General features: G+C 47.0%; 1 protein-coding gene across 1 annotated transcript; it reads left to right on the top strand.

Moving 5' to 3' along the window:
• ATP2C2 (ATPase secretory pathway Ca2+ transporting 2) lies at nt 1–26986 on the top strand. Its single transcript, XM_005424760.2, has 27 exons — nt 1–171; nt 5133–5243; nt 5866–5982; nt 8976–9065; nt 9493–9528; nt 9618–9679; nt 10803–10911; nt 10988–11137; nt 11500–11568; nt 11874–11949; nt 12176–12242; nt 13429–13553; nt 15311–15408; nt 16814–16915; nt 17754–17843; nt 19215–19316; nt 19875–20031; nt 21626–21796; nt 22122–22219; nt 22307–22357; nt 22922–23088; nt 23835–23903; nt 23981–24097; nt 24686–24833; nt 25410–25505; nt 25808–25949; nt 26580–26986. The coding sequence occupies exons 1-27, from the start codon at nt 73–75 to the stop codon at nt 26690–26692; spliced, it is 2832 nt and encodes a 943-aa protein (XP_005424817.1). The 5' UTR covers nt 1–72; the 3' UTR covers nt 26693–26986.
• The last annotated feature ends 12 nt before the right edge of the window (nt 26987–26998 follow it).

Here is a 26998-nt window from a genome sequence, read left to right on the forward strand (position 1 = left end):
GGTGCCAGCCCGCTGGTGCCGGTGGTGCCACCCCGCTGGTCCCGGGGCGCTCCGCAGCGCGGCACGGCGAAGATGGGCCGAGGGAGCATCGCCAAATTCTTCCAGAAAAAGTCGCTCCTCCGCTTCGTGCAGAAATATCAGCCCCTGGGAAGCGGCGAGCCGGAAGAGGAGGTGAGGATTGCCTCTTGCCTGGACCTGCTGGAATAGTTTGTGTGGTTGGGGTTTGCTCTGTGCGCTTCTCCTGCTTTGTCCCGCCGGTAACTCGAGATCGCTGTGGCTGCGCTGTCCCCGCTCCGTGCGAGGCTCCCGCAGCAGGGGGATGAGGTGGGTGCTGTTTGCCAGGGTCAGAGCCATGGGGAGCCTTGTTTCTATGCAGCGATCCAAGAGATGAGGCCCGAATCCTGCCCAGGAGCTCTGTTCCCTGCTCTGAGGAGCTTCCAAACCAAGGAAGAGCATGGGAGAGCCCTGGAGTGCCATGGGAGTGTGGGCAGGACAGGGGAAATGGAGAGCAGGGTTCCCCTGTCGCCACGATACCCTTGCCACCAGTGCTGGTCACTGGCAGAGGGGCTGCGACCCTGGGGCTGTGACCCTTGGGATGTGACCCTTGGGATGTGACCCTGGGGCTGTGACCCTCGGGATGTGACCCTGGGGCTGTTCCTGCACCCCTCTGTGCTGTTCCTGCAGTCAGGGCTGGCAGTCAATGGCCAAGGAAAGTTTTGGCTCAGACCTGCAGAGTCCACTTGGAAATATTGCTTTCCTTTCCTGCAAAATGCTGCACTGTTGTGCCCTCCCTGTCCTCAGCACAGATGGAGTGGCCGGTGGTGGTTTGAGTGACATATTTGCTGTTCTTCTTGGTTTTTCACCACAAAATCTTCCAGTCTGGGATGATCTGACTGTTTGCTTGGCACAAGGCTCCCACGGCTCAAGCCCCAGTTTTTCTGGCACGTGGCAGATGGGTTGGGTGCTCTGCCACGTGAACCCCATCTGTCTAATTCCTTCAGCACATGGGCTTAGCCCTTACTCCCATCCCAGTGAGCTCCAACCACACACTTGGAGAGATTCATGAGCTTTTCCTGAGTGACTGAAGCCTTTCCCAGCTATCATTTCAGCTAATCCCCTTTCTGAGGCTCGTCTGTGCCGTGTGGGGTGGGTCAGTGGCACAGGGAGAAGAAAATGAGACATTGAACTTTCACACTGTGCAGTGCATGGGGTGATGCTGCTCTGCACTGCTCACCCAGAGCTCAAAACCCCAGGAAAAGAAGATCTTGATGAGGTTACAGAAAGTCCCTGTGCCCTGGCTTGGTGGGCAGCTGAGATTTCTGATTGCACGTAGGCAGGAGGCCACTGGCAATTTAGGCTGGCTTGTTCTTAGGCTGCACTATTTATGCTGTGCCAAAATAAATAGTGATGTGTTTGCTTCCAAATCTAAACCCCTCTTGAATTTTAGCTCTGGTCCTTGCAGAGAGTGGTCTGTGTGTAACAGAGGAGGGAGGTGAGGAGAGCTTTGGCATGGGGTAGGAGGTAGACAGCAGTGTAAAATGAAAATAAGAACTTGGCAAATCAAGAACTTATTCCCAGAGTATGATTTAGGCTGGCAAATGACTCATTTTCCCCCTACTTGATGGCATTTTGCTACTTCACTTGAAAATAGTTGCAGAGCACTTTCAAACTTATAAATATTCTAGTCAAAGCACTGTGCTGGGCCATAAAGGTGTGATTGCAGGAGATCTGATGGGACTCCAGGCAGGAGAAATGGCCAAGAGTTGGTGAGGAAATGCCTTCCCCAACATTTCCTGTGAAGGAAAGTCCCAGAGCTGTCACTGTGGGTGATGACCAGCTCACCTGTGGCCATGGTGTTACCTGGAGATGGCAGAGCACACACCCAGCCCTGTCCAGGCTCTGCTGGGCATGGTTTAACCCTTTCCTGCAGTGCCCCATTCAGAACCAGGGGAATTCAGTCCCCAGTTCAGGGGAATTCTTGTGGGGCTGGTTTCCACTTTAGGAGAATTGTTTCCTGCAGAAATCTGAAGAACAGTCAAAGATTTTTTTTTCTTCCGAGCACCCGAGTGTGTGTGAAAGTGGGAGAAAAGCTTGGGCACCGCTTCTTTACATCCCCCTTTCCCTCTGCCCACGTACCAGGGGCACCCCCAGTGGGCACAGCCCAGGGCAGGACTCTCAAGGGGCTGCAGCTGGGTGCTTCAAATCAGCTTTGCTGCAAAACCTGGGGCCTTTTGCACAATCAAATGCACTGTTTTGAGGTTTGGATCTGCAAGCAGGTGGGGCAGGTCTTTGTTTCATGTAAAAATACTGGAATTCTGTTGGCAGATGTGCAACAGGGGAGTGGGAAATTGTGTGGGAGGTGCAGGAATGGTGGTGGTGGTGGTGGGAAAGGGCTGGGAGCTTGGAGAGGGAAGCCCAGCAAGGCAGCTCCTCACCTGCAGGGCTGAGGGCTGCTCTGGGCTGGATTCTGCATTCTGCCTGCACCCCTGGAACATGGCTCTTTTTGCCTGCCATGTTCACCCCAAAAAAAAAAAAAAAAAGAAATGTAAAAGGCTTTGGAGAGAATGGTTTGATTAATTTATTGGATTTTTGGCAGGATAAAGTTTAATATTTGGAAAAGCTTCATGTAATCTGAATAACCCAGCCCACTCTGGATTGCAGTCCATTAGCTGCTCCAAAGTAACCTAAGACAGGGAAAAGAATATGCAAAGCCTCAGCAGAGGCAGAGGTGGGGGAAAATCCCGAGGACTGATATTTTGGGCTGTTTGCCAGAGTACACAAAAAGGGCTGTGTGCTCTGCAGAAAGCCCCACGCTCTCTTTCTTCCACATGGGCTGCTCAGTGGCACAATTGATGGATTGTTTTGGGATGAGGGATGCTCAGGTACCTCCAAGGTGGCTCCCAGCCACACCAGCTGCTCTTTACAGCCCCCAGTGTCTCCTGATCTTGCAAAGCAATAGATAAACTGATAATTCCCCTTTTGTTATACATCATATTTGTTGTATTTGTCTTCCTGCCCTGCTGCGTGGAGTCTGCGCTCTTGTGCAGAAAGGATAAAGGTTATAAATGTAAATGGATAGTGTGGATAAGCCACATCTGCTCTGCAATGTAAATACAGAAGCCAGGAGAGGTTTGTTTGGGAAGGGATTTGCACAGGACACTGCCTGGCACCCCACATCCCCGGGGTGGGATGGGACTGGGGCACAGGGGCTCTGCAGAGGCAGCACATGCAGAGGAGGAGGAGAGAGATGGGGCTCCTGTGATGCATTTCAGGGGCTGTTCTGGTGGGGAAAGCTGTGCCATGCTCATGAGGGAGGAGCCCTTCATTGGGAGAACTCATCCCAGTGCAGCTGTTCCTGTCCCAGCAGCCCCTGGCTGCCAGGAGCAGGAGCTGCTGCTCTGGACAAACCACAGAGGCTCAGACACATCCAGAGCCTTTGGCATTTATTTCCTCCACGCCTTTTTGAAGGTAAATATTGCTGATAGAGCTGGGCCCTGCTTCCCTTGGGGACTGCAGGCATGTTATCTTCATGTCCAGGTCTCTTCCCTGCCCTCCAGCTGCTTTTATTAAAATTTAAACTCCTCCAGGGCAGAGCTGTACCTTGATACCTGTGTGTGTCACCTGCAGCACAGAGGAGCCACATTAATCAGCCTGGCAGTGAATTCCAGGATGTGTTTATCCATGGCAGCCTTGTGTTTTCTTCCCACCAAACCCTTCCACCTCCATAAGTGGCTTTTTGGGATTTCAGTGTCTGGATGTCAACAAAGTTACAGGGAACTGATGGATTTGTACAAGCAGCACACCCAAACAGGTGTATAAATCAAATAAATCCCCCAAAGAAGGCTATAAATCAAATAAATCCATGAGTTTTAAACATGGAAGGGGTATTTTTGTCCCTTCTCAAGAGGTCTGTTAAGGAGATGTGGAAATAAGGGTGATGTCCAGTGCTAGGATGGCTCAAAAAGGGGAGAAATGCTGCAACTTTTCTGGGCAAAATGGGGTCACCAGCTTGAGGGAAATGTCAGGAAATGGCCCTAAAAGGGGCTGCAACAGATGGACTTGGCTAAAGCCTGGTCCAGGAGCAGGGCTTAGAGATGCTCTGAGCCCTCCAGAAACCCCAAGACTGAAACCAACTCCATGAGAAAACAGCCAAGGACATTTTCTGCACTTATGATTTTCTGCATTTATAATTTTCTGCATTTATAATTTTCTGCATTTATCTCAGGCTTTAGATTGCAAAGCCCTGCATGTTCCTAGAAAGCTCCTGAATATTCAAGTCCCCAGATACCCCTGCAGGAGGATGAGCCAGACCTGAGTGCATCCCACAGCAAACATTCCAGGGTGCTGGGAGCTGGTGCCCAGTGCCTGCCACGCTCTCTGGGGGTTCCTTTCTTAATGAGCACACACTCCTGTGCTTTATGGATGAAGGGAAAAGGGAATGGAGCTCCTGTCCCTTGGGAAGGGGGAGATTGCTCCCTCTCTGTACTCAGCCTGATCACAGTGCATCCATCGTGGGCCTGGCAGAGATTCTGGGGATGCTGCTGCTCTGGGAAGTGCATTTTGGAGAAGGAAATGAAGGGAATGGAAAGGGAGAGGTTGGGATGCTGAGGGTTTGGGCTGCCTGGATGGGGCAGGAAGGGTTTGCCCTGCTTGGAGGAGCTGCAGAGTCAGCGGTGGAGCAAAACAGCTCTGGACACAGGAGGGGAGGTTTTGCTTCTCCTTCTGGCTCATATTTTCAGTTCATTTATTATGTTTTTAGGAGGGGAAAGGTGTTTTCCTTGCTCTGAGCATCGAGTCTCGGCTGTGAGACTCTGGCAGGGGACAGAGCTGCTCTGGGCAGGACACTCAAACAGCACAAACCTCTCCTGATCAGCACCATGAGCTTCCCTTTGTGGCTCCCCAGCTCCTCACAGCCTCTCTCCCCCCACGAGAACCTGCCCCTGCCTTTAAGCCTGCTCTCAGGATTAATTAGAGCTGGTATTAAAGCTCTGAGGTTTGGGAAGTGTCGTAGTGACTGAAGGAGCCCAGCTGGCAAGGGAAGGGAATGGGATGAAGGGAAGAAGCAAGGAGGTGCTGGAAGGCTTTAATTAACACTGCTCTCACCTGACCAGTGCTTTGCTGTGTTTGCTCAGCCCCAGGAGGAGTGTGAGCTGAAAATCATCCAGCACGAGCAGGACGTGGCAGTCCTGCCCCCGAAGGACGCCTGTAAATGCCACAAGGAGGACTTGGCAAGAGCCCTCAACGTAAGGATTTGCCCTTGGGAATGTGGGATCTGCCTGTGGGAAGGGCCTGAGCTGCAAAATCAGCCTTTAATTGCCTTGCAAACTCCTGGAGTGCCCAATCCCTCTGCCTTTCTGTGGGATGGATCCTCTGAGGGTCCTCACCGCCAGGGAAAGCTTCAGTGCTTGGCTGTATTTTGGGTTCTGACCTCAGTATTTTTTAAATCCAGGCAGAATAGATTTTATCCCTTCTCATTTTGTTCCCTTTGAGTTTTGTCAGGGTGTATTTGTTTTTATTTTCTCTTTAAATACACAGTGCAACCAGAAAATCCTTCTTTCTTTTACTATTTTAGTTTGCTAATTCATTATCTATGATATAATTTCTTCCTCTTAGAAATATACTTTTTTTTAAATTAACTTGTGCTTAGTTCATGAGTTTCTGTGGGGGTTGATGGTAAAATTTTATAGTTTAACAAAAAAATATATTTAAACAGAAAAAAAAAACAGATAGATTTTTTTTTTCATGTGGGACTGAGCCATGAAGATCTTGCCTAGTCTGCTAATAGGGGTTTAATATAAATTTGACATAATAAATTTTCTGTAACTATAATATTAAGTGTTTGGGTTGGGTTTTTTTCCCCTCTAGGTTGATTTACAGACTGGACTCTCCGAGTTTTCCGTGCTCCAGCGCCGGTCAAAACACGGCTGGAATGAATTTTCAGTAGAGAACACAGAGCCAATATGGAAGAAATATCTGGACCAGGTGAGGATTTTCTGCACAGATCCTCATTTCTTGGCAGAAACAAAACCTGGCTGGGTTTTGCTGAGCGTGTGCCTGCATTGAAATATTCAGGGTTTCTACTTCCAAAGGCTGAACCTTGGAACAGGCTGTGCCCTGGGCACAGGAGCTGCTCCTTCCCTTGGGAAAAGCCACTGTGAGGCTCCTCTGCAGCTCCCTGATAACATCTGCAAACAGAAATGGACCTTTTTATCCCCACACAGCCCACAAATCAAACTGTAGATCAGATTGCTGGAGCATATTTATTCCCTTTAAGGCAAGTGAGAAATTCATGTAAGGTTTGAGGAGAGCCAGCGGTGGCTGGAAGATGCTCTGCTTTTGGAAGATGCTCAGATTTGGAAGATGCTCTGGTTTTGGCTGTCCCTCCAGGAAAGGGGCAGCTGTGGAGCTCAGGGGAGTTTTAGGGTTGTGAAGGCTGACCCAGAACAGAGACTAGATGGAGATCAAGTAGGGATTTATTCAGAGGCCTCAATGGATCCACCTTGGGCAGCACAACCCAAAATGGCCACAAAAAAATAAAAATGGACAACTGGTCATGGGATCCTTCACTTTTATAAGTTCTGCTCCATTTGCATCTTGCAGTTCATTGTCCCATTCCAGCTTTAGCCCAGGCAGTCCCACCCTGCTTGTTTTTCTCTCTCCAGCCCACGGTGTTTGTGCTCTTGGGGCTGAGATTTGGATCATTTGTCCTTGGTGCCCAGCTGGAGCAGGAATTGTTTTGTCTCCCTGCTCTGTGCACAGAGCTCACCATCCCCTAAAATGAAGCTCAGAACTGCATACTAAAGCAGCACAGAATGTGAAAAATATGAATATAAAACCTGAGGCATCAGGGTCTCTGCCAGTGACACACAGTGACAGGTACATTCAGAAATGGTGCCATGTGCTGTTGACACCCACAATTTCACAGCAGCTGCCCCAAAAGCCAGGCAGAAAGTGATATTTGTTGTCTTGTCTTTCCCCAGCTGAGTTATCCTTGAGTTTTGCTTTTATTATCTATTTCTCATCAGTATTTAATACATCTTTCACCTCTCTTTGAGATCTTTTAACCAGAAAAGAAGGGCCTTTTCTTTGTTTTTATTTTTCACTTCCAACCAGTGATTTGACAGATCTTGCTTAGCTGAACCACAAGGATTTGAGTTGCTTTGAAAGACTTCATTTTTATTTCACGGTTTATCACTTTTTTTGTATGATTGATATTCTTTAAGCTTTTGGTAAGGATCACTAAATCTCTCCAAGGATTCTTTTATTCCTGATAAAAAGTGAGATGGTGTTTTTTTCTGCTCAGCCTTAAGAACCAGTTTCTCCTACAGGGACACCAAAGGGATTTGTTGGTACATCTCTGATCCTCCTGCAGTCTTTTGGTGCCTCTGCTCCTGCACCATTCACACCCAGCAGCCCCTTGCTGTTGCTTTTTCCAGTTGCTATTTTTGTAAACATCCCCTTTGCCTCAGTTTTCTAAAGAGAAATGGAAGGGACTTTCACCTTTGGATCCATCCAGGAATAAAAATAAACCCTGGCTTTCCTGCTGAGCATCACCACACATCTGTTGCACGAACCAGGCAGATTTATCTTTATCCATTTAATTCCTTTCCATCAATTCCCACATCAGTTAAACAGAGCTGTAATTTTCTCAGGTAGCAAAAGGGGCCTCAAAATCTCTGCTTAGAAGTGAAACAAGTGAGCACCTGACTCCCACAGCCCTCGGTCCAGTGAAGATTTGAGCAGATTAATTAAAGAAAAAATGAAAAAGAAGAAGAAAGAGGATTTCTGGTTTCAGATTCTAAAAAGACAGTAAAGGTTTTGTTTGTTCTTATTGTGCATCTAAGAAGCTTTTGGAACCAGCTCTATGTCTGCAAAGGGGAGCAGTGCCTGTGCAAAAAGGGGAGAAGTGGGGGGATTCAGGTGTTTTGGTGTGAACTTCACAGAATTCACAGAATCACTGGGTTGGAAGAGACCTTCAAGATCATTGAGTCCAACCCAGCCCCAACACCTCAACTGAACCCTGGCACCCAGTGTCACATCCAGGCTTTGTTAAACACACCCAGGGATGGGGACTCCACCACCTCCCCAGAACTTTATCACTCCTTCTGTGAGAAACTTTTCCCTAATATGCAACCTATATTTCCCTTGGCACAGTGTGAGACTGCAGCAGAGTTTTTCCAGCTGGTCCCCAAGGCCACCAAATCCCTGTGGGGCAGGAACTGCAGAACCTGACCACGATGCAAGGAGGGTCCTGCACAGAACCACCCAGGGACTCTTCCTGCGGGAACCTTCCTGCTGGGTCCTTCCTGCTGGGCCCTTCCTGAGGGATCCTTCCTGAGGGATCCTTCCTGCTGGAACCCTTCCTGTGGGACCTTTCCTGCAGCACAATCCCCCAGGGACCCTTCTTGTGGGGCCCTTCTTGTGGGGCCCTTCCCGAGGAATCCTTCCTGTGGGATCCTTCTTGTGGGACCCTTCCTGCTGGGACCCTTCCTGTGGGACCCTTTCTGAGGAACCCTTTCTGAGGAACCCTTCTTGCTGGAACCCCTCCTGAGGGACTCTTCCTGCTGGGCCCTTCCTGTGGGACTGTGGGACCCTTCCTGAGGGACCTTTCCTGCAGCAAAATCCCCCAGGGACCCTTCCTGAGGGACCCTTCCTGCTGGAACCCTTCCTGAGGATCCCTTCCTGCTGGAACCCTTCCTGAGGATCCCTTCCTGCTGGAACCCTTCCTATGGGACCCTTACTGCTAGAACCCTTCCTGAGGGATCTTCCCTACAGAACCCTTGCTGCGGGCCCCTTCCTGCGGGCCCCTTCCTGCTGGGCCCTTCCTGTGGGACTGAGGGACCTTTCCTGAGGGATCCTTCCTGAGGGACCCTTCTTGTGGGACTGTGGGACCCTTTGTGTGGGACCCTTCCTGCTGGATCTGCAGCCAGCTCACCTTCAGCACCTCTCCTTCCACATTTCCCTTGTGTTCTCAGTTCAAGAACCCCCTCATCCTCCTGCTGCTGGCCTCAGCTCTAGTGAGTGTCATCACCAAGGAGTACGAGGACGCCGCCAGCATCACCATGGTGGGTGTCACCTGTCCCCCATCACCATGGTGTCACCTGTCCCCCATCACCATGGTGGGTGTCACCTGTCCCCATCACCATGATCCTATATCACCCTGGTATGTGACACCTGTCCTTTATGCCCATGACGGGTGGCCCCCATCCTGCATCCCCATGGTGGGTGTCACCTGTCCTTTATCCCCATAGTGGTGGCCCTATCACCCATGTGACACCTGTCCTTTGTCCCTGTGATGGTGGCCCCTGTCCTTGTCCCCATGGTGGGTGTCACCTGTCCCCCATCCCCATAGTGGGTGTCACCTGTCCCTATCCCCACAGTGGGTGTCACCTGTCCTTTGTCCCTACGGCGGGTGTCCCCTGTCCCTTGCCCCCACTGTGGTGGCCCCTGTCCTGTCCCCTGTGCCCACACCTGTAACCTCTCTGTTCCCAGGCCGTGCTCATCGTGGTCACCGTGGCCTTCATCCAGGTGGGTTGTGCAGAGCTCTGCAGTGGCCATGGCCAGCAGCACAGAGCCCCCTGCTGTAACCTGGCTCTCCTCTCCTTTTCCTTCCCAAGGAATATCGCTCAGAAAAGTCTCTGGAAGAGCTCAACAAGCTGGTGCCCCCCGAGTGCAACTGGTGAGCCAGGGAGGGGGCTGAGAGGGCAGCACCAAAGGGAGAAGAGAATTATTCCAGGCTGTGGTGCACATAGTGAGAAGCTGGTCTCTGGAGGGGTGGCACTGTGAATGGGTGCAGCTCTAGGTCGAGGATGAAATAATCAGTATTGATCAGAAATTATTAAAATTTTTGTTTAACTAGGGAAAAATTGGAAATAAGGAGTAGGCATCCTGTGGAATTAAATAAATGCTAAGACAGGAGGGTCCCAGAAAAATCTGTTCCACGTCCCTGCAGCATCCTCTCTCCCCAGGCAGGAAAAACCTCGCCTGTGTATATATATTTTTGCTTTAGGGTAGTTTTTCCTTACAAGAGCGGGGCACAAAGCAGCACCTGAGTGCAGGTGCAGGTGGGATGGGGTTCCTGTCCTGCCTGGTGCTGCACACCCGTGTCAGGCACAGGCACAGCTGGGTCACAGCCCATGGAGCAGCTGCAGGGTGGATCAGACACCTCTTTCCCCATGGCTTTGATGTTTGTTATCAGTGCTGGAAATCACAGGAAACGTTTTCCTTATTTATGTCTTTGCAAATCAGTTTTGCCGCAGCCAACAGGAAAAAGTTGTGAGGCTCAGGGAAGCCTTGCCCTGCCAAAGAGGTGTGGGGTTTTCCTCTGGTCCAAAGTTCACCCTGGAGCTTACAAACCCCACTGTTGGTTCTTTATTTATTTATGATATGACACCAGAAGCATCCAACTGCCTGGAAGGCTCCACTTTGAATGCAACAGTGGAATGCCAGGGGTAATTCTAGCTTTAAAAAACCTCTTTTTTAGGTTCAAGAATCTGCAATTCATTATTTAAAGCATGAAAGCACAACTTCTCATTGCTCCTCTACTGTATAAACAATGTTTGAGTCACTTCTGAAATGTAAATCATCCATAACCTGCCCATCTCTTTACTAATTAAAACCAAGCCCAAGCTGAACATAATCCTCTGCTCATTGCTATGAAGATTTTCTGTTCTTATTTACATTGGAAGCTCTTTGGGGCATGGCTTCTTGTTTTCTTGCCAGCCACATTCCCAAGCTTGCAGAAGGAATAAAACCCTCACAGCCTGCTTCCCTTTCTTTTTTTTTCCATTTTCCTCATGTAGCCTAAGGGAAGGAAAACTGCAGCACCTTCTAGCACGAGAGCTAGTGCCTGGAGATATCATCTACCTGTCTGTGGGTGACAGGGTTCCTGCAGACCTCAGGCTCATCGAGGTAAATTCAGCTGGAAACCAGCCTGGCTGGCAAAGCCCTTGTCTTAACAGTGCCAGAAATGCACCTTTTGAATTAGGTTACAGATCTGCTGGTGGATGAATCCAGTTTTACTGGAGAAGCTGAGCCTTGCAACAAGACTGAGGGTGTGCTGCTGGAGGCTGGGGACATCACCACGCTGAGCAATGTGGTTTTCATGGGGACCCTGGTGCGATACGGGAAGGGGAAAGTGAGTCCTGACATCACTGATCTTTTCCTTTCCTGGGCATTAATTACAGATTCTTTTGGTGTGGGCATGGAGAGACAGGAAAAGGTGAATAACAGAGGTGAGGTTGGATATTGGGAAGGAATTCTTCCCTGTGAGGGTGGGCAGGTCCTGGCACAGGATGCCCAGGGCAGCTGTGGCTGCCCCTGGGTCCCTGGCAGTGCCCAAGGCCAGGCTGGATGGGGCTTGGAGCAGCCTGGGACACTGGAAGGTGTCCCTGCCCATGGCAGGAGCTGGAACAAGAGGCTTAAGGTCCCTTCCTTCCCAAACCAGCCCAGGATTCTCTAGGTTTTTCCACCTCCATCTCTCTTTTTCCCTTTTTTCAGGGCGTGGTTATTGGCACGGGCGAGAATTCCCAGTTTGGCGAGGTGTTCAAGATGATGCAGGCTGAGGAGGTAACACAGCCCCTGGCTGGGGAAATTCTGGATGTCCTGGATGAAAAATTGTGAGCAGGAGCAGTCCCAGGAGCCAATGCACTGGGCTCAGTTCTGCTTCTGCCACAAATGCCCATGTGAGGGGGGGACACCAAGTGACAGAGAAGGACAGGACAGGCTCTGCCTGTTGGAGGGTTGAGGGTGGGAAAAGCACAGGGGACCATGAATTGAAACCAGGACTGTTGGGTCGCTTGTTCTGAGCTAACCATCATCTCCTCATCCCACAAAACACCCAAAGAAAAAACACTCATCTCTACTTTTTCCAGACTCCCAAGACACCTTTGCAGAAGAGCATGGACAGGCTGGGGAAGCAGCTGACCCTGTTCTCCTTTGGGATAATTGGTGAGTGGGATGCAGGGCTCACACTTGCATGGCTGGCTGTGGGGTCCCTGTGTGCTCTCCCAAAAGCACTGGTGGGTCTGACTTACCTGGACTTTGGGGGTTCCAGCAGAGACAGCACTGAAGGAGAGATTTGGTTGCCTCATTGGGTTTTAGTTCTACAACATCAGCTAAAACAGGTTAGGGAATTTTTTAATTAAATTTTTAATCAAATCCTTTACACCCCCAGGTTTGATAATGCTCATTGGCTGGCTGCAAGGGAAGCATCTCCTCAGCATGTTCACCATTGGAGTCAGGTGAGAACTGGAGAGCCCTTTTCTCTTTCATTCCTAATGAAACATCCCAAGGAATTCCCTGCTCGAAACAATGGACTTTTCACATAAGAGAACTTGAGTAAAACCTTTCAGAGTTAAACCTTTCACAAATACGTATCTGGCAAAATTAATTTAAGGTTTAAATAGAGTGGAGGAAAACAGAACCAAGCTTGAGGGTTTATTTAATTTTGTAAACTGTTATCTCAACAATCCTCACTGGCATCTCTACCTCATCCTGCTGTGAGTGCCCTTTCCTAGCTGTGCTGTGAATTTAGTGGGAGTGTACCAACAGCAAATATTACTCTTTGCTGTTCCTACTGGATTTACATCTAAAGAAAGGAATGCACACCTCATACAGCATAAAGAAGCATGCACAGCTTCTTAATCAAACACAATAAAAATGTGTTTTCAGCAGTGCCCATAAAACCTGTTAACTTTGCGTTGTCATGGTTCTAAAATAAATTCTTAAATAAAGAAGTGTTCTATGGAAAGAAAAAAAAATTCCAGGTGAGGAGATGAGAGAGGTGCCAGACTGATTGAGTGCCACCTTCCTGTCTCCCAGGGGATGTGGTGGCAAAGGAAAGGGGTTAATCCTGAGTTTTGGAGGGCAGCTGATGGTTTTATAATTGTCCTGGATTACATTTTGCACATGCCTAGAAGCATTCAGAGCTTCCCAAGGAATATCTAATATCCAATATACAGACTGGGGCTGGATTTTTCCAGCATATCAGGTGTTGCAGGTTTTGATGATGGAGACATTTGGGGAGCTGGTTTTGTCCCCCACATCATGGGGTAAGAGAGGAGGTGAGGGGCTGCACGTGGCCAGGAGCCAGTGGTTAATATGTGAGCCCTGATGCCAAGGAATTTTCAACTCCCATCCTCAGAAAGTTAAATAAATGAAATTAAATCCAGCCTCTACACCCTGGCTTAACCAGAAATTACAGCTCTTTGGCAATGTAAAGAAGAAAAATAACTGCTCTGTCAAAATCATCCAGGAAAAGCTCAAAGGGCTGGATAAATATCCTGCTTTTGTATTTACAGTGTGCCAGGAGTCCCAAGGGTTATCCCCCTAGGAAAACTCAGCCCTGGGGATGTCCCTTTGGCACCTTTGGGTCAGTATTGTTGTTTGGGCCCCATGTTGAGGCTGTTGTGTCTCTGCTGTCCCCAGCCTGGCCGTGGCTGCCATCCCTGAGGGGCTGCCCATCGTGGTCACTGTCACCCTGGTGCTGGGAGTGCTGCGCATGGCCAAGAAAAAGGTGATTGTGAAGAAGCTGCCCATAGTAGAAACCTTAGGTAAGGCTGCAGAGGGGCCACACGGCTTGGTGATCTGCCAGGCTCCCAAATCTGAGCTGGGCAGCCACAGGCTGATCCAGAAAAATAAATTTGGAATAGGGTTACTGGGACAAAGCAACCCATTCAGAATTAAATACATTTTCTGCCCTGTGTTTCCCTTAGTTTGGTGGTATGAACACAGGCACATGCTTGGATTGGTGCAACCCAGCCCAGGGGGAGCAGGCACACATTGGGTTAAAATCTTTGTTTCTCCTTCCTCTCCATGAGTGGGATCCTCCTGCAGATCCTTCCCATCCCCTTCTTCAGTGTCTGGCTAAAAAACCTCCCCAGCCCCTTCCTGGCAGCAGAAATAAAGCCATTTTTCTTTCTGCAGGCTGGGTGGACATGTCCCTGATATCCAAAAGGTCATGGAGAGGAGGACAGAGGGGACTTGAGGAGGTGTCCAGCACATCCTCACAACTGCAGGGGACAACACACCGGGATGGAATTGTTCTTCCACCTCCTCTTATCTTTAATTTGTCCCTCACTCCCAGGTGGCTGTAGTCCAGGCTTTGCTGCTCTGCCCTGGTCAGGGTGGCAGGGGTATGGAGGAGGAGACACAGAGTCTCTTTAGCACCACTCATTAAAGACACAATAAACACCAAGGCTGGTCCGGGCAGTTCCCAAAATCTGCTGCACGGCCACGTCCTGCAGCTAAAACCTGTCCTCTAAGGAAACACTGCTATTGTTTGAACTGCCCTTGTTTGTTCTGCAGTTAAGGAATCTTATCACCCTGATTTTATTGTCTCTGCCCTGACCCAGGACATCTGAAAGGGCTTTTCCCTCCTGAGGGAATTTGTTCTGCTAGGGCTGCGCCCACGGAGGTGGAACTGCAGGTGCAGAGAAGGCACAGCCAAAACTGTCTGGGAAACTTCTGAAAAGGAGAAAAACAATCCTTCTTTAATTATCACTCACTGAAAATGAGGTATTGGAGGTCACAGCTTTGCTTTCTGCTAATCCTTCCAAAGTGTGATTCATTTAATTGCAGCCCAATCTGCTTTATTTTCTCTCCAGGTTTTTACCTGGAGGTCACTGTGCTCATGGGGTTTGTGCCTGAGCACTGTGATCACCTCCAGAGCCAGGGAAGATATTCACACTCAGAAGGAAGCTGGAGCCTGATGCTTGTTTTGTATTAATTTCCTCCCTTCTTGGGAGTAGAAACTATCTGGAAAGTGGTGCCTCTGCTAATTCACCCTCTTGTGGTATTTTGTAAATGACCTCTGGAAAAATGTGCTTTGCTGCATCAGGATCGGTACAAAGCAGAGCAAAGGGGCAAATTCTGCTCTTAGATGTGGATCTTTGAGTATTTTTTGTGACAGTCTTTAACCCGTCTCCCCTCACAGTCCCTTGGTGAGGCAGGGAAGAGCTGCTGTTCCTGATTTAGAGAAGCAAGGCTTAATTGGCAGGGTGGGAATTGGGTCCGTCTATTTGGAATAAAGCAGCTCTTCTGTTCTGTGATACTGAACTCAGAAACATTGACCAAGACAATGTGACTCTCTTCAGGTGTCCCCTACCACATCTCACACCCCAGTGATGCTCACAATGCCCCAGTGTGCACTCAGATCCTTCTCTTCCCTATTAGGAACCTCACCCACTTCTCCATCTTTTCCCCCTTTCACCGGTGCAGTTCAAACACCACAAGTGAAACTTGTTCTCCCCCTCTCAATCTGCTGGGCTGCATTATTGCCCAGTTCTGACTGGAGCCATCCCTGCCCCAGGTTGCTGCAATGTCATCTGCTCGGACAAGACAGGCACCCTGACTGCCAACGAGATGACGGTGACGCGGCTCGTGACCTCGGACGGCTGCCAGGCTGAGGTAGGGATGGGGCTGGGGAGCTGACCCAGCCTCTCCTGCTGGAATCCAGCAGCACTCAATCTGCTTTTGGTTCGCTCAGACCCAAACCAGGGAGGTTGGCCAGCCCCAAACCCAGCAGTTTCTGTCATATTCTGTACAGAGAAGGGATTTGTCCAGCCCTGGGGACAAGCAGAGGTGGGGCTGAGGGTAAAGAACTGCTCAGGTCCCACAGAGATGTTCGTTGGAGAAAAGGAGACTCAGGGGTGACCTTATCACTCTCTACAACTCCTGAAAGGTGATTGTGGTCAGGTGGTGTTGGTTTCTTTCTCCAGGCAGCACTGACAGAATGAGAGGACACAGCCTCAAGCTGTGACAGGGGAAATATAGGTTGGATATTAGGGAGAAGTTTTTCAAAAATAGTGATAAAATATTGGAATGGCCTGCCCAGGGAGGTGGTGGAATTGCAGTTTTTTTGAACACATCCCTGGATGTATTTAACAAAACCTGGATGTGGCACTGGGTGCCAGGGTTTAGTTGAGGTGTTGGGGCTGGGTTGGACTCGATGATCTTGAAGGTCTCTTCCAACCTGGTCATTCTGTGATTGGCATAACCTGCTGTTCCCTGCAGTTACTGTAAATTCTGAAACCTGCCACTGACCTGTGGATGTGACAGTCTGGTCAGAGAGAGAAAGCCAGATAAACTTTCCCAAGAATTGTTCTGGGCAGTTTTGAGAAGGCTGGGAGAAAGAATTAAAGCAATCTTACAGCTGGTGTTTTGGGCAGTTGTTTTCTCATAAGATGTTTACCAAAGGGTGTCTTCTTAATTAGCCATTGGTGTGGTGGGATGTTGATTAAATGACCAATGGAATGGTGTATAAAAGAATAGGTTTTCAATAAAACTCAATTTAACCTGCTGAAGAAACCTGGAGTCTGTCACCTCACTCCTGTTCCTGACTCAGCAGTGACACTGACCCTTGCTGGTCCAGCTCCTGCAGGGATATTTATTATAAAAGCAGCTTCTTTCTCTGCTTGGTTCATTTCTCTGTGAAAAATGAGGGAAAATGCAAAATGTGAGGCAGAGGAGAGATAAGGCAGTCAGCAAGAGGGCAGGGCTTGAACAAACCCAGTCATGCCACTGCTGCCAAAGGTCTGCATCTCTCCCCTGAGCTGCAGGAGACTTCTGGAATCACAGCAAACAAGTTCCCTATAGGACAAATCCACTCATTTTGTCTCTAAAAAGCCATTTTAATGTGATATTGTCACTGTCTGCAACCTTTCCTTTAAGCCTTGCTTTGAGAGAGAAAGAAGAACGCCTGTACTCCTTCGAAATGAGAATTTTCTTGAGTGCAGCCCCCTGCACACATCTGCAGTCCAGTCCTGCCTGGCAAAGGAGAAATTTCCCACCTCTCTCTCCCTCCCTCCCTCAGGTCAGCGGCGTGGGCTACAATGGAGAAGGAAATGTTTATCTTCTGCCATCCAAGGAGATCCTTAAAGAATTTTCCAACATCTCCGTTGGGAAACTCGTGGAGGTCAGTATAAATTATGAACCAGCTTATCCTGGTTACATTCAGTCTTCAGTTGCACAAATAATTTTGGATAATTAGTGTGAAAAAAAAATCCCACTTTTGTAATTCTAAAATGGACTGGCTTGCTAAAACATTCTCATGGGAAGACTGAGTGTGATGTAATTCCTGAAGTTAGGAGTGAAAGGCAGTGATCTTAAGGCATGCAAGGAGAGACCAGAGCCATCAGCTTCAGGAATCAATTATATTCTAAATAAAAATACAATTCTGGCAGAGGAGAAACTAATAGATTTTACCCTGTTCAGGTTTTTAATGTGCACAGTTTCTAGACATTAGCCAGCTACACAGTCAGTTTATAAATTTATTGTGATGTTCTCTGGGTTTTGTGTCAGCTTTACATAAAATTTTGAACATTCAGCTGTAGGCTAAAGTGGAGTGTTTGGGTGGTGAAATGGTTCAAGCTGGAATCTCAAATGGAGACTAGGTGCTGTTTTATTCATACTGCACATTAGAAACAATAGGAGGAGAGGTTGAGCCTTCATTTTCATGATCTATGAAGCTCATTAGATGTATCTTATGTTTTCTTGATGTTAATTTATCCAAAGCATAATATTTTTGCCAAAATATTGATGTATTATATGCATTAAGTTAGAAAACACAAGAACTGATCTCAAGTGATGCTGATGAGTTTTTCCCCAAAACTTTTGGGATGTGGCTCCTTTCATTCCCCAGCCTTCCATCTTCCAACCTTCATTCCTCTTTTTCCATTTCATTTAAAGAGATTAAAAAGCTGTGACTTCAGTAATGACAAAAATAGCTCATGTAAGCCTGTCCCTTTCTCCAGGCTGGCTGTGTAGTCAATAATGCTGTTATCAGGAAAAACACTGTGATAGGACAGCCCACAGAAGGAGCTCTCATTGCCCTGGCAATGAAGGTAAGACCCTTAGAGTTTAAAATTTCCCTGCAATTCAAATAAATAAATAAATAAAAGCTGGATTTGTGAGGTCTGGCAGCACAGTGAGAGTGCTTTAAATTCCCCAGGCTGGTTTTGGTCTTCCCCTGTCCCCTCTGCCGCAGATATTTCCTCTCCCAGCCATCCTTTAGTCGTGGACAAACACTTTCCTTGAGCTCCTGTGCTGACAGTAATCATTGCTTGGCTTGGTTAATCCTGCTGTTAGGCTGGGTAATGCATTTCTTTTGGGTTCAGACGAGAAAACCTTTTTTATATTTCCTGCATGTGCCAACGAAGAGTCCAGGAGGAAGAGTTAAAAACAGGAACAGGCCAGGCCAGATTGCATGGCAGAGGATCACCCTCATTTTGGGGCATCTGCTGGCTTGTACTTTTTCCTGGTCATGATTATGTGAAACAAGATGTTATGAATATTGCACTCACACTCCTGGGCAGAGCTGTGAAACACCCCAAGGTGTCACTGATGAGGGTGACAGCTCATCAGTGCCACCCAGGCTGTGGCCTCAGCCCTCAGGTGAAGCACAGGAGGTCCCTGATGCCCCTGCAAACATCTGATCTTACCTCCTGCTTTTAAAGCTCATAACTCTAGCAGAGAAATCATGATTTTTTAAATTTTTTCTTTTTTAAACAATATCATCTCCTTTCCCCAGATGCTGAGTTAAAACCTTCCTCCTGCTCTGGAATTCAAGCCAAGCAATAGCAGAATATGAGGGAGGGTGTCTCTCCTATTTTTCTTTTTAATATTTTGGTTTGATGGGAGCTGGGGACAGAGGTGATCAAAAGCAGCTTCCAATGTCTCCCACTTCACCTGGCACACCCCCACACTCTGCTGGAGCAGGAGTGCATTGATTTGGACTGAAAGGTTTTGTTGTGAATTGCTTTTTGAGTGTAATTCACTGGGAAATAATTCAAAACCACATCCACGACTGACCATTCTGTTATTTGCTATTTCCTTTCTTCTTTCAAGTAGAGTTGCTGGGAAATAACCCAGAAAAGAAACCCAGAAATCTGCTCAGCCATAGATTTAGGGAATGGACTTGATCCTCCTTTGACCCAAAGCCTCACAAAAAGGCAGGGCAGCTCCCTAATTCTTTAAAAATTTATCAGGAATCAAGCTTCAAACTCAAGTTTAATTTATCCCATATCAGGCACACCAAAAGAGAAGAAATGGTTTGAAATTTGAATTTTGCTCTCCTCGTGTTTTCTCTTGAGCTCTGTGGTATCTGACAGCCTGGAAGGACACAGGCAACAGTCAATCCTTGTGATATGGAAAATATATCCAGGTTTTGGCAATGCCCAGCCTCACAGTGCTCTTTTTGTTTTACCTTGCTTCAGATGGAATTAGCTGACATAAAGGACATTTATGTAAGAAAGAAGGAAATTCCATTCAGCTCCGAGCAGAAATGGATGGCTGTGAAATGCACACTGAAAAATCAGGTAAAGCAAACAGAGGCAGGGGCTGGTTTCGTGTTTCTAATTGTGCACCTCAACAATGGGCATGAAATGGTATCTCCTCAGCAAATAATGTTTTCAGGAGTTAACTATGTAGGGAGAAAATGGAACAAACCTCAAAACTCCCGGGTTGGGGGGATTTTTAGCCTGTAAAACTGAGTTTGAATGGGAGGGGGGAATACTTTTCATATAGTTTGAGCAGGAAAACAAAAGCTTTTCAGAGATGACTGACAGGGAAGGAAAGGTCTGGTGTTTGGGAGGAAAGGTTGGCCCTTTATCCCTTACTGGGTTAAGGAGTTCATTTTGGCTGATATTATACTCTGGTTTAAAAACTCACCAACCTTTTCATCACCATGCTGTCTGTGAGGGCTGAACATGAGAAATGGCCAGAGCAAAAATATCCCATCCTATCCATAATATATGCTCCTGGGCATCTCTTGAAACAGGTAAAAGAGGAAACAGGATCTTTTCTACCTAAAGACTTACTCATTCAAAATGTGCTCCTTTTTTTTGGATAAAGTGTATTTTCTCCTTGCTTTCAAGGATCAGGACAATATTTACTTTATGAAAGGAGCATTTGAGGAAGTTATCCAGCACTGCACTCTGTACAACAGTGGTGGCATCTCGTTGTCACTCACACCCCAGCAAAAAGCCCTCTACCAGCAGGAGGAAAAGAAAATGGGCTCCTCAGGACTTCGAGGTCAGTCCTTGCTGCTCCTCACAGGTTATCTGGCCTAAAACTTTCCTGCTCTGTTGTGGTTAGGATGGGCAGAGGCTCAGTCCTCACAAAATCACAGAATGGTTTGGGTTGTAGGGACTTTAAAGTTCATCTCATCCCACCCCTGCCATGGCAGGGACACCTTCCACTATCCAGGGTGCTCCAAGCCCTGTCCAACCTGGCCTTGGACATTCCAGGATCCAGGGGCAGCCACAGCTGCTCTGGGAACCCTGTGCCAGGGCCTCCCCACCCTCACAGGGAAGAATTTATTCCTAATTTCCAATCTAAATCTCCCATTTCACCTCAAAGCCCTCAATTCTTAGATCACTTTCATGGTCTCTTCCCAAGTCTTGTCAGAGTGCCAAGGGCCATGCCTTAGGTCTGCTAGCTGATCTTTTTTTTTGTGCCGGGTTTAAATTAGTGAGTTTGAAAGGAGCTGAAAACAAGCACTGGAAATTGAGTGTTTCTCTTCCATGGGGAGCTGTGATTGTCTGGGACATGCTCTGGGTGCTGCACTGCAGAGCTTTGTGCTGAGCCTGATCTAAGCACTGCTCTGCCAAGTTTTGGTTTTGGAGAAGACGGCAACAAAATTCCACTTTGGAAGGAGTTCCAAACATGGATTTGGGAGCTGAGATTTCTGTTTGAAGCTTGGTTCAGTCCTTTGCTAGGCCCAAACCTCTCGATCTCCTGATCCCAGCTGCCTGTCAGTGCACAGCCCACAGGAGCTTTATCCACGTGTCACCTCCTTCATCACCAGAACATCCCCCCAGAAACATCTCAGACTTCCACACAGTGACACAGACACCATTCCCAGCTTGCAAGGAGATGAGGAGAAGCCTTGGCAGCAGGATCTGGAGCATGGTGGAGTTAATGCACAGATTCTCCCACCCTGTGTCCTGTGCTTAGGAGCTCCTGTGCAGCGCTTGATTTACAATATCCAAATTATCTGCCCTTGTGGCAATGGCAAATTACTGCTCTGAGGGGAAGTGATTAACTCAGGCAACTGCTGCAGCTTTTGATTCCATCATCAAAGCAAGGCTGACATGAACCCCTGGCAAAATATCCTTGAGTGATTTAAGAATGATTGAGTGATAACGGGTGTACACCAGGAACAGAGACAAAATGTTCAGAGCCTGGATGTTTACATGGTGGGAGTTTCACTGGTTTAACTGAATTTACATTTCACATTTTTAGGTTTTAAAAAAAGTGTAAGTTTTTGCAGGAATGCTTTTGTTTAACTTAGGAGTTTAACAGTGTCTGGTTTAACATAACACTGTCCAGGTTTAATCCATCTGCATTTAGGCAAGACGTGGTAGACAGCTTAAAATTAGAAAGAAAGAAATCCTAAGAGAAACATGTCAAACAGAAATGCTCTCATTCACAGAAACTATTATTTAGTGGACTGAATTTTTGTGTCTATACAAGATCTGATTGTAATGACTAAAGATCTGTTTTTAATGACTTTTTCTGCTAGGAAACAGGCAATTTAATATCTTCTCTAAATATTCCTTTTAAAGCACGGAAATACATCATTAACAATTTACTCTTGTCCTCTTTTTCTCCCCTTTGTTACTAGTACTTGCTTTGGCTTCAGGTCCAGAACTTGGCAAACTAACATTTCTAGGTCTGGTAGGAATAATTGATCCCCCAAGGGCTGGGGTGAAAGAAGCTGTGCAAATCCTGTTTGAGTCTGGTGTGTCAGTGAAGATGATCACTGGAGATGCCCTGGAAACAGCTGTGGCTATAGGTACCAAACTTTGCTGCTCTCCTGGGAGTCTGTGGTATGTCTGTCACATCAGTCAGGTGTTTTATCCCTTAATAATCAACTTTATCATTGTTTCTGTGTGCTCAATAGAGACTTTAAAGGTCACTGAATTTTTGCTTTTCCATTGAAACAAACATTAAATGGAGTATAGAGCAGTTACGAACTCGGCCAAATTCCAGTAAATTAATTCCACTGTTTTAGCACCAGAAATGGCAACATCTCACTGTAAGCCTCTTGAAAGACACAGCATTGCTAGGATTATAGAATGCACTAATATTTAGAGTGTGAGTATCTCTTTTCTTTGCAGGACAGAACATTGGTCTCTGCAATGGGAAGCTGAAAGCCATGTCTGGGGAAGAGCTGGACCAACTGGCAGAGGCAGAGCTCTCCTCCACTGTCCAAAATGTAATGGCTTTAATTACATAAAAAAAAGCCTATTTCCAATAGCTTCCATCTAATACGAGATTATATTTTGTCTTTGTTGTTTTTCAGATTTCCATTTTCTTCAGAACAAGTCCAAAGCACAAACTAAAAATAATAAAGGTACTAAGAGCCTGTGAAATTCATTGTACACCTCACAAAAACAAGGGGGAGGGAGCCTCAGTTCTCTGGATGATCAGGTCTTCCCCAGCAGCATCAGCTCAAACTAAAGGATTGTAATACCCCAGCTAGAGCACTGGCACTGTTTCTCTGAAGGTATTAGCTGTGGAATTGGACTTGATGATCCTTGTAGGTCCTTTCCACCTCAGGATATTCTATGATTTTATTATTTTTCTTGCAAGTCTAGGCCCTGGGCATACCAAAAAAAAAAAAAAAAACTAGTGAGGTATTAGCAACTACATCATCAGGAGAATGATTTCTGAGGGTTTTGCTCCCCTCTTCTAACTTCTGCTGGAGTTATGAAATTCCCTATACTCCTAAAAAACCTAATTCTTGCACTGAGCTTTGTGCTCTGTGCAGTGCCGGGTCCATTTTACCCTCAGAGTCCAACAGAGCTTCTGATCTTTCAATACAAAAAGAGCAAAGCAAACAGTCCAGGCTCTGAAATTGCCAGCATGGCTTGTTCCTGTCCTGGTTTGAGAGCCTCTGAGCTGTCCCCTCCCACAGGCCTTGCAGAGGGCTGGTGCTGTGGTGTCCATGACAGGGGACGGGGTCAACGACGCCGTGGCCCTGAAATCGGCCGATATCGGCATCGCCATGGGACAGGCAGGGACAGACGTCAGCAAAGAGGCTGCCAACATGATCCTCGTGGATGATGACTTCTCAAAAGTCATGTAGGTTTGGAGATCTTCTTACTCTGCAGCTCTTTTCTGGCTGGCTGCTGCAGCAAGCCTGTAGTGTGAGGAGGGCTGGGGATGGACGTGGAGAGCCCCAGGGTGGATCTCACTCACCTTTAGTTGCACACATGGCTTTCCTTCCAAGTGGTGCTGACCAAGCCACCTTGCACCTGAAAGCCCTGGCTCCTCCAACTGGGAGCTGAGAGCACCTAAAAGCCTGGGTAGATAGAGCTTTTTGCTCATAATTTGGGCTCAATGATCCTGGAGATGTTTCCCAACCTTTATGATTCTGTAGCTAACTGGGGATCTGAGTGCACCTAAAAGCCTGGGTAGATCAGAGCTTTTTTGGTCATAATTTGGGCTCGGTGATGCTGGAGGTGTTTTCCAACCTTTATGATTCTACCTCATACTCTGCCTCATCCAGGAAGCTCAGAGGGAAAATGTAATTTGCAATGCTCTGTTGGTTCATAACAACAGAGTGGGCAGGGTACAGTGAGTATATAAATGGGTCCCAGGCCTGCTTTATGAACCAAAACCTGGCCACGTGACCCAGGCTTTCAGATCTAAGCATTGATAGAGGAATTGTAAGTGAGAAGCTGCATTGACAGCCTCCTGCTGAGCTGGGCTCTGAACTTCCTCTGAAATAAGGGCTACAAAAGACAATTGTGTTTTGAGTGTCACAGGGAGCTCAGTGTAAACACTGTGAGTGCTCTTGACTTAATAAAATCCCCTCTCCCTTCCAGGAATGCAATAGAAGAGGGAAAGGGAATATTTTACAACATAAAAAATTTTGTCCGGTTCCAGTTGAGCACGTAAGTTCCTGTTCGCTTCAGCTCCTGTGAAAGCACTTTGGGGTGAGGCCCTGCGCAATAATGTTCTGTGCTTGCAGGAGTATTTCAGCTTTGAGCCTAATTACCCTGTCAACAGTGCTCAACCTACCCAACCCACTCAATGCTATGCAGATCTTATGGATCAACATCATCATGGATGGGCCGCCAGCACAGAGGTATGGAAGAGTCCAATGAGCAAAATAACCTTGGGTTTAATATGTCTGAATTTGGCCTAGGAACACAAACTGTTGTGACTCCTCATCAATCATCATCAGTGCTTCAACAAGCTGCACTTCTGTTCCCTCCTGTTCTTTTAAAAAGCACTTCACATTTATTTGAAGTTTTCTGTATTTTCCAGGTTTATGGTAGAATCACTTAACTATTCCATTTTTTGACTAGGAATGGCCTGTTATCCTGAAAATACCACCAGGGAGTAGTGGGGATGTGCCCCAAAATTACAAGACTTAGGAACCTCATCCAACTGCTAATTACAGCTACAGCTAAATACAATTACAGCTTCCACATTATGCTCACTCTCACTCTGGGGTGGCCTGATGATTTCATGTTGTTTTAGCAGCTCAATATGCAGAAAAGACCTTTGGTATCAGTGACATGGACAAATTTGGGCCGAATGTCAACTTGCTTGAATATTCACACTGTGTCCCAAAGAATTGCATCCTCCAGCCCCATCCTGGTTTCTCAGGATGAACATTTTGGGACACCCTGCATTAATTAACACATCCCTCTGCTTCTCTTGGAGGCAGCTTGGGGGTTGAACCTGTTGACAGGGACACCATCAAGCAGCCCCCCAGGTGCATCACAGACACCATCCTCAGCAAATCCCTGATCCTGAAAATCTTCATGTCAGCAATCATCATCATCAGTGGAACCCTCTTTGTCTTCTGGAAGGAGGTGAGGGAAATCTGCACTCGGATCTTGTTTCCATCAGGGTGGGTGGAGCACAAATTGAGGGCAGTTTCTGAAGGACATGAGAAGGACTTTCTGGAATCCATCCCATGGAGAAGAATCAGTGTGGACAGAGGGCTGAGAGAGCAGAGTCAGCTTCCAGCTCTGCTCCTGCCTCCCTCTGTTACCTCTAATTTGGTCCTTCCAATCCAGAACGGGAAACCTATTACTTAATCAATACTTTAAGGGACTTTTCACCTCCAGCTTTCCATTTTCCCAGCAGAAAATGCCAAGTACAATAGATTGCTGTTGGTACTTTAAGTTTCAGTAATTTAATTTAGGATATTCTTTACTCAAAGTCCACATCAGTTTAAGAATTTAAAGTATGGCTGATAAGATCATAAACTTTAAAATTAGCAGAGAGAACTGAATGCTACCTACAACAGCTAGAACTACATTTACTCTTTTGTTTTACTACCCTTTGATTTGACTGGGTTCATTAAAGGGAACATTTAATTCTTCTATTGAATTGGCATATTTTTGTAAGGTTAAACTAACCCCTGAATTTTTGTGTGCTTCCAGAATCCAAAAGGGGGCATAACTCCTCGAACCACAACGATGACTTTCACCTGTTTTGTATTTTTTGACCTCTTCAATGCCCTGACATGTCGTTCTCAGGTGAGATGGCTCTGTCAGCAGTAATTTCTTGTCTCAAATCACAAACATAAACATTAGAATACCAGCATTTTGCATAGTAAGGGGTTTCTTAATGTTATTTAAAGCAGTATGATTTTTATCAACTTTTTATACAGATAAAATTATCCATCACAAGTGCAACTACACTTTCAATTACGTAGCTCTAAGTTAGTGTTTATATAACTTAAAAAGTAATGGAAATGAAATACAAAGAAACAGGGTGTCATTTAGCTCCAAGAGAGATTGGAAAAAGCTACTTTTAAATTTTTTTTCCCCTTTTCTAGACAAAGTTGATATTTGAAATTGGCTTTTTCCGAAACCGCATGTTCTTGTATTCTGTGCTTGGCTCATTTTTGGGACAGCTGGCAGTTATCTACATCCCTCCACTACAAAAGATCTTCCAGACAGAGAATTTAGGAGTGGTAGGTAAGTTGCAGAATAAATAATGGTTTGTTTTGGGTTTTTTTCCTTAAAGTGACTTTAGCAAGCAGATGCCATTCCCAGTTTGCTCTGTTAGCTCCCAGCACATCACTGGTAGGTGAGATCAAGCAACACCTCCAATCTCTGTGTATTTACACAGAGCTATACCCAAAGAGTAGTAGTAGTTCATATATCCCAGCTTACATTCTGAATGTTGATTTACTGCACATAAATGCAAATAAATTGAGACATGCCAAGATTTTCCAGCTCTGTATGATGATATTTCTCAGATCATTATGCAGACACTCCCTTTGTAAAGAGCTGGGTTAAACTTCAGTTTCCCAGCTGAAATGCAACAGAGATTTTAATTTCAATCAGCAAATTGCAGCCTACCTCACCATGTTCCATCTACATCAGGCTGTGTTACAAGCAGGGGACAGGATGATTCCTGTTTCCACCCTCCAAGGGGACGTGGGTGGCCCTTGTCTGCTGCAGTGGTGTCCCCAGCTGTGAGCTGGCAAGGGCACAGCGAGGGCACACGTACCCAGGGGCTCACCAGCCCAGTTCCAGCTGCAGGAAAGCTCTGGGCTGGGATTCCTGCCCAGCTGAGCTCACCTCCACTCCCTCCTCTCCCAGACCTGCTGTTCCTCACCGGCCTGGCTTCCTCTGTGTTCGTGGTGTCCGAGCTCGTCAAACTCTGTGAAAAGCGCTGCTGCCCCCCAAAGCACACCAGGGGACGTCACAACTGACTGAGACTGCTCTGAAATACACCTGGAACACAGCTGTGACAATCCCAATCCACCACTGCTGCCCCCCAAAGCACACCAGGGGACGTCACAACTGACTGGGACTGCTCTGAAATACACCTGGAACACAGCTGTGACAATCCCAATCCATGGCTTTGTGACCCACACATCCTTCCTGAAGGTACTCAAGTGCAGCTGTACCAACAGTCCTCACACCAGAGACTTCCACCCCCTCCACATGAGCTGTCTGTAGAAATCTCCAGAGTGGCTCCTTTTTTAAACCAAGAGCAGGTATATTTTTATAACACT

Source organism: Geospiza fortis, unplaced genomic scaffold (assembly GCF_000277835.1).
Source record: "Geospiza fortis unplaced genomic scaffold, GeoFor_1.0 scaffold102, whole genome shotgun sequence".
Lineage (NCBI taxonomy): Eukaryota > Metazoa > Chordata > Aves > Passeriformes > Thraupidae > Geospiza > Geospiza fortis.

Excerpts from the sequence above, each read along its gene's own strand:
- ATP2C2 (XM_005424760.2), top strand. The coding sequence starts at position 73 with ATGGGCCGAGGGAGCATCGCCAAATTCTTCCAGAAAAAGTCGCTCCTC. Across the intron at positions 12,243-13,428 it reads ATGTTCACCATTGGAGTCAG|CCTGGCCGTGGCTGCCATCC; the intron begins GTGAGAACTGGA and ends TGCTGTCCCCAG. Across the intron at positions 13,554-15,310 it reads GCCCATAGTAGAAACCTTAG|GTTGCTGCAATGTCATCTGC; the intron begins GTAAGGCTGCAG and ends TCCCTGCCCCAG.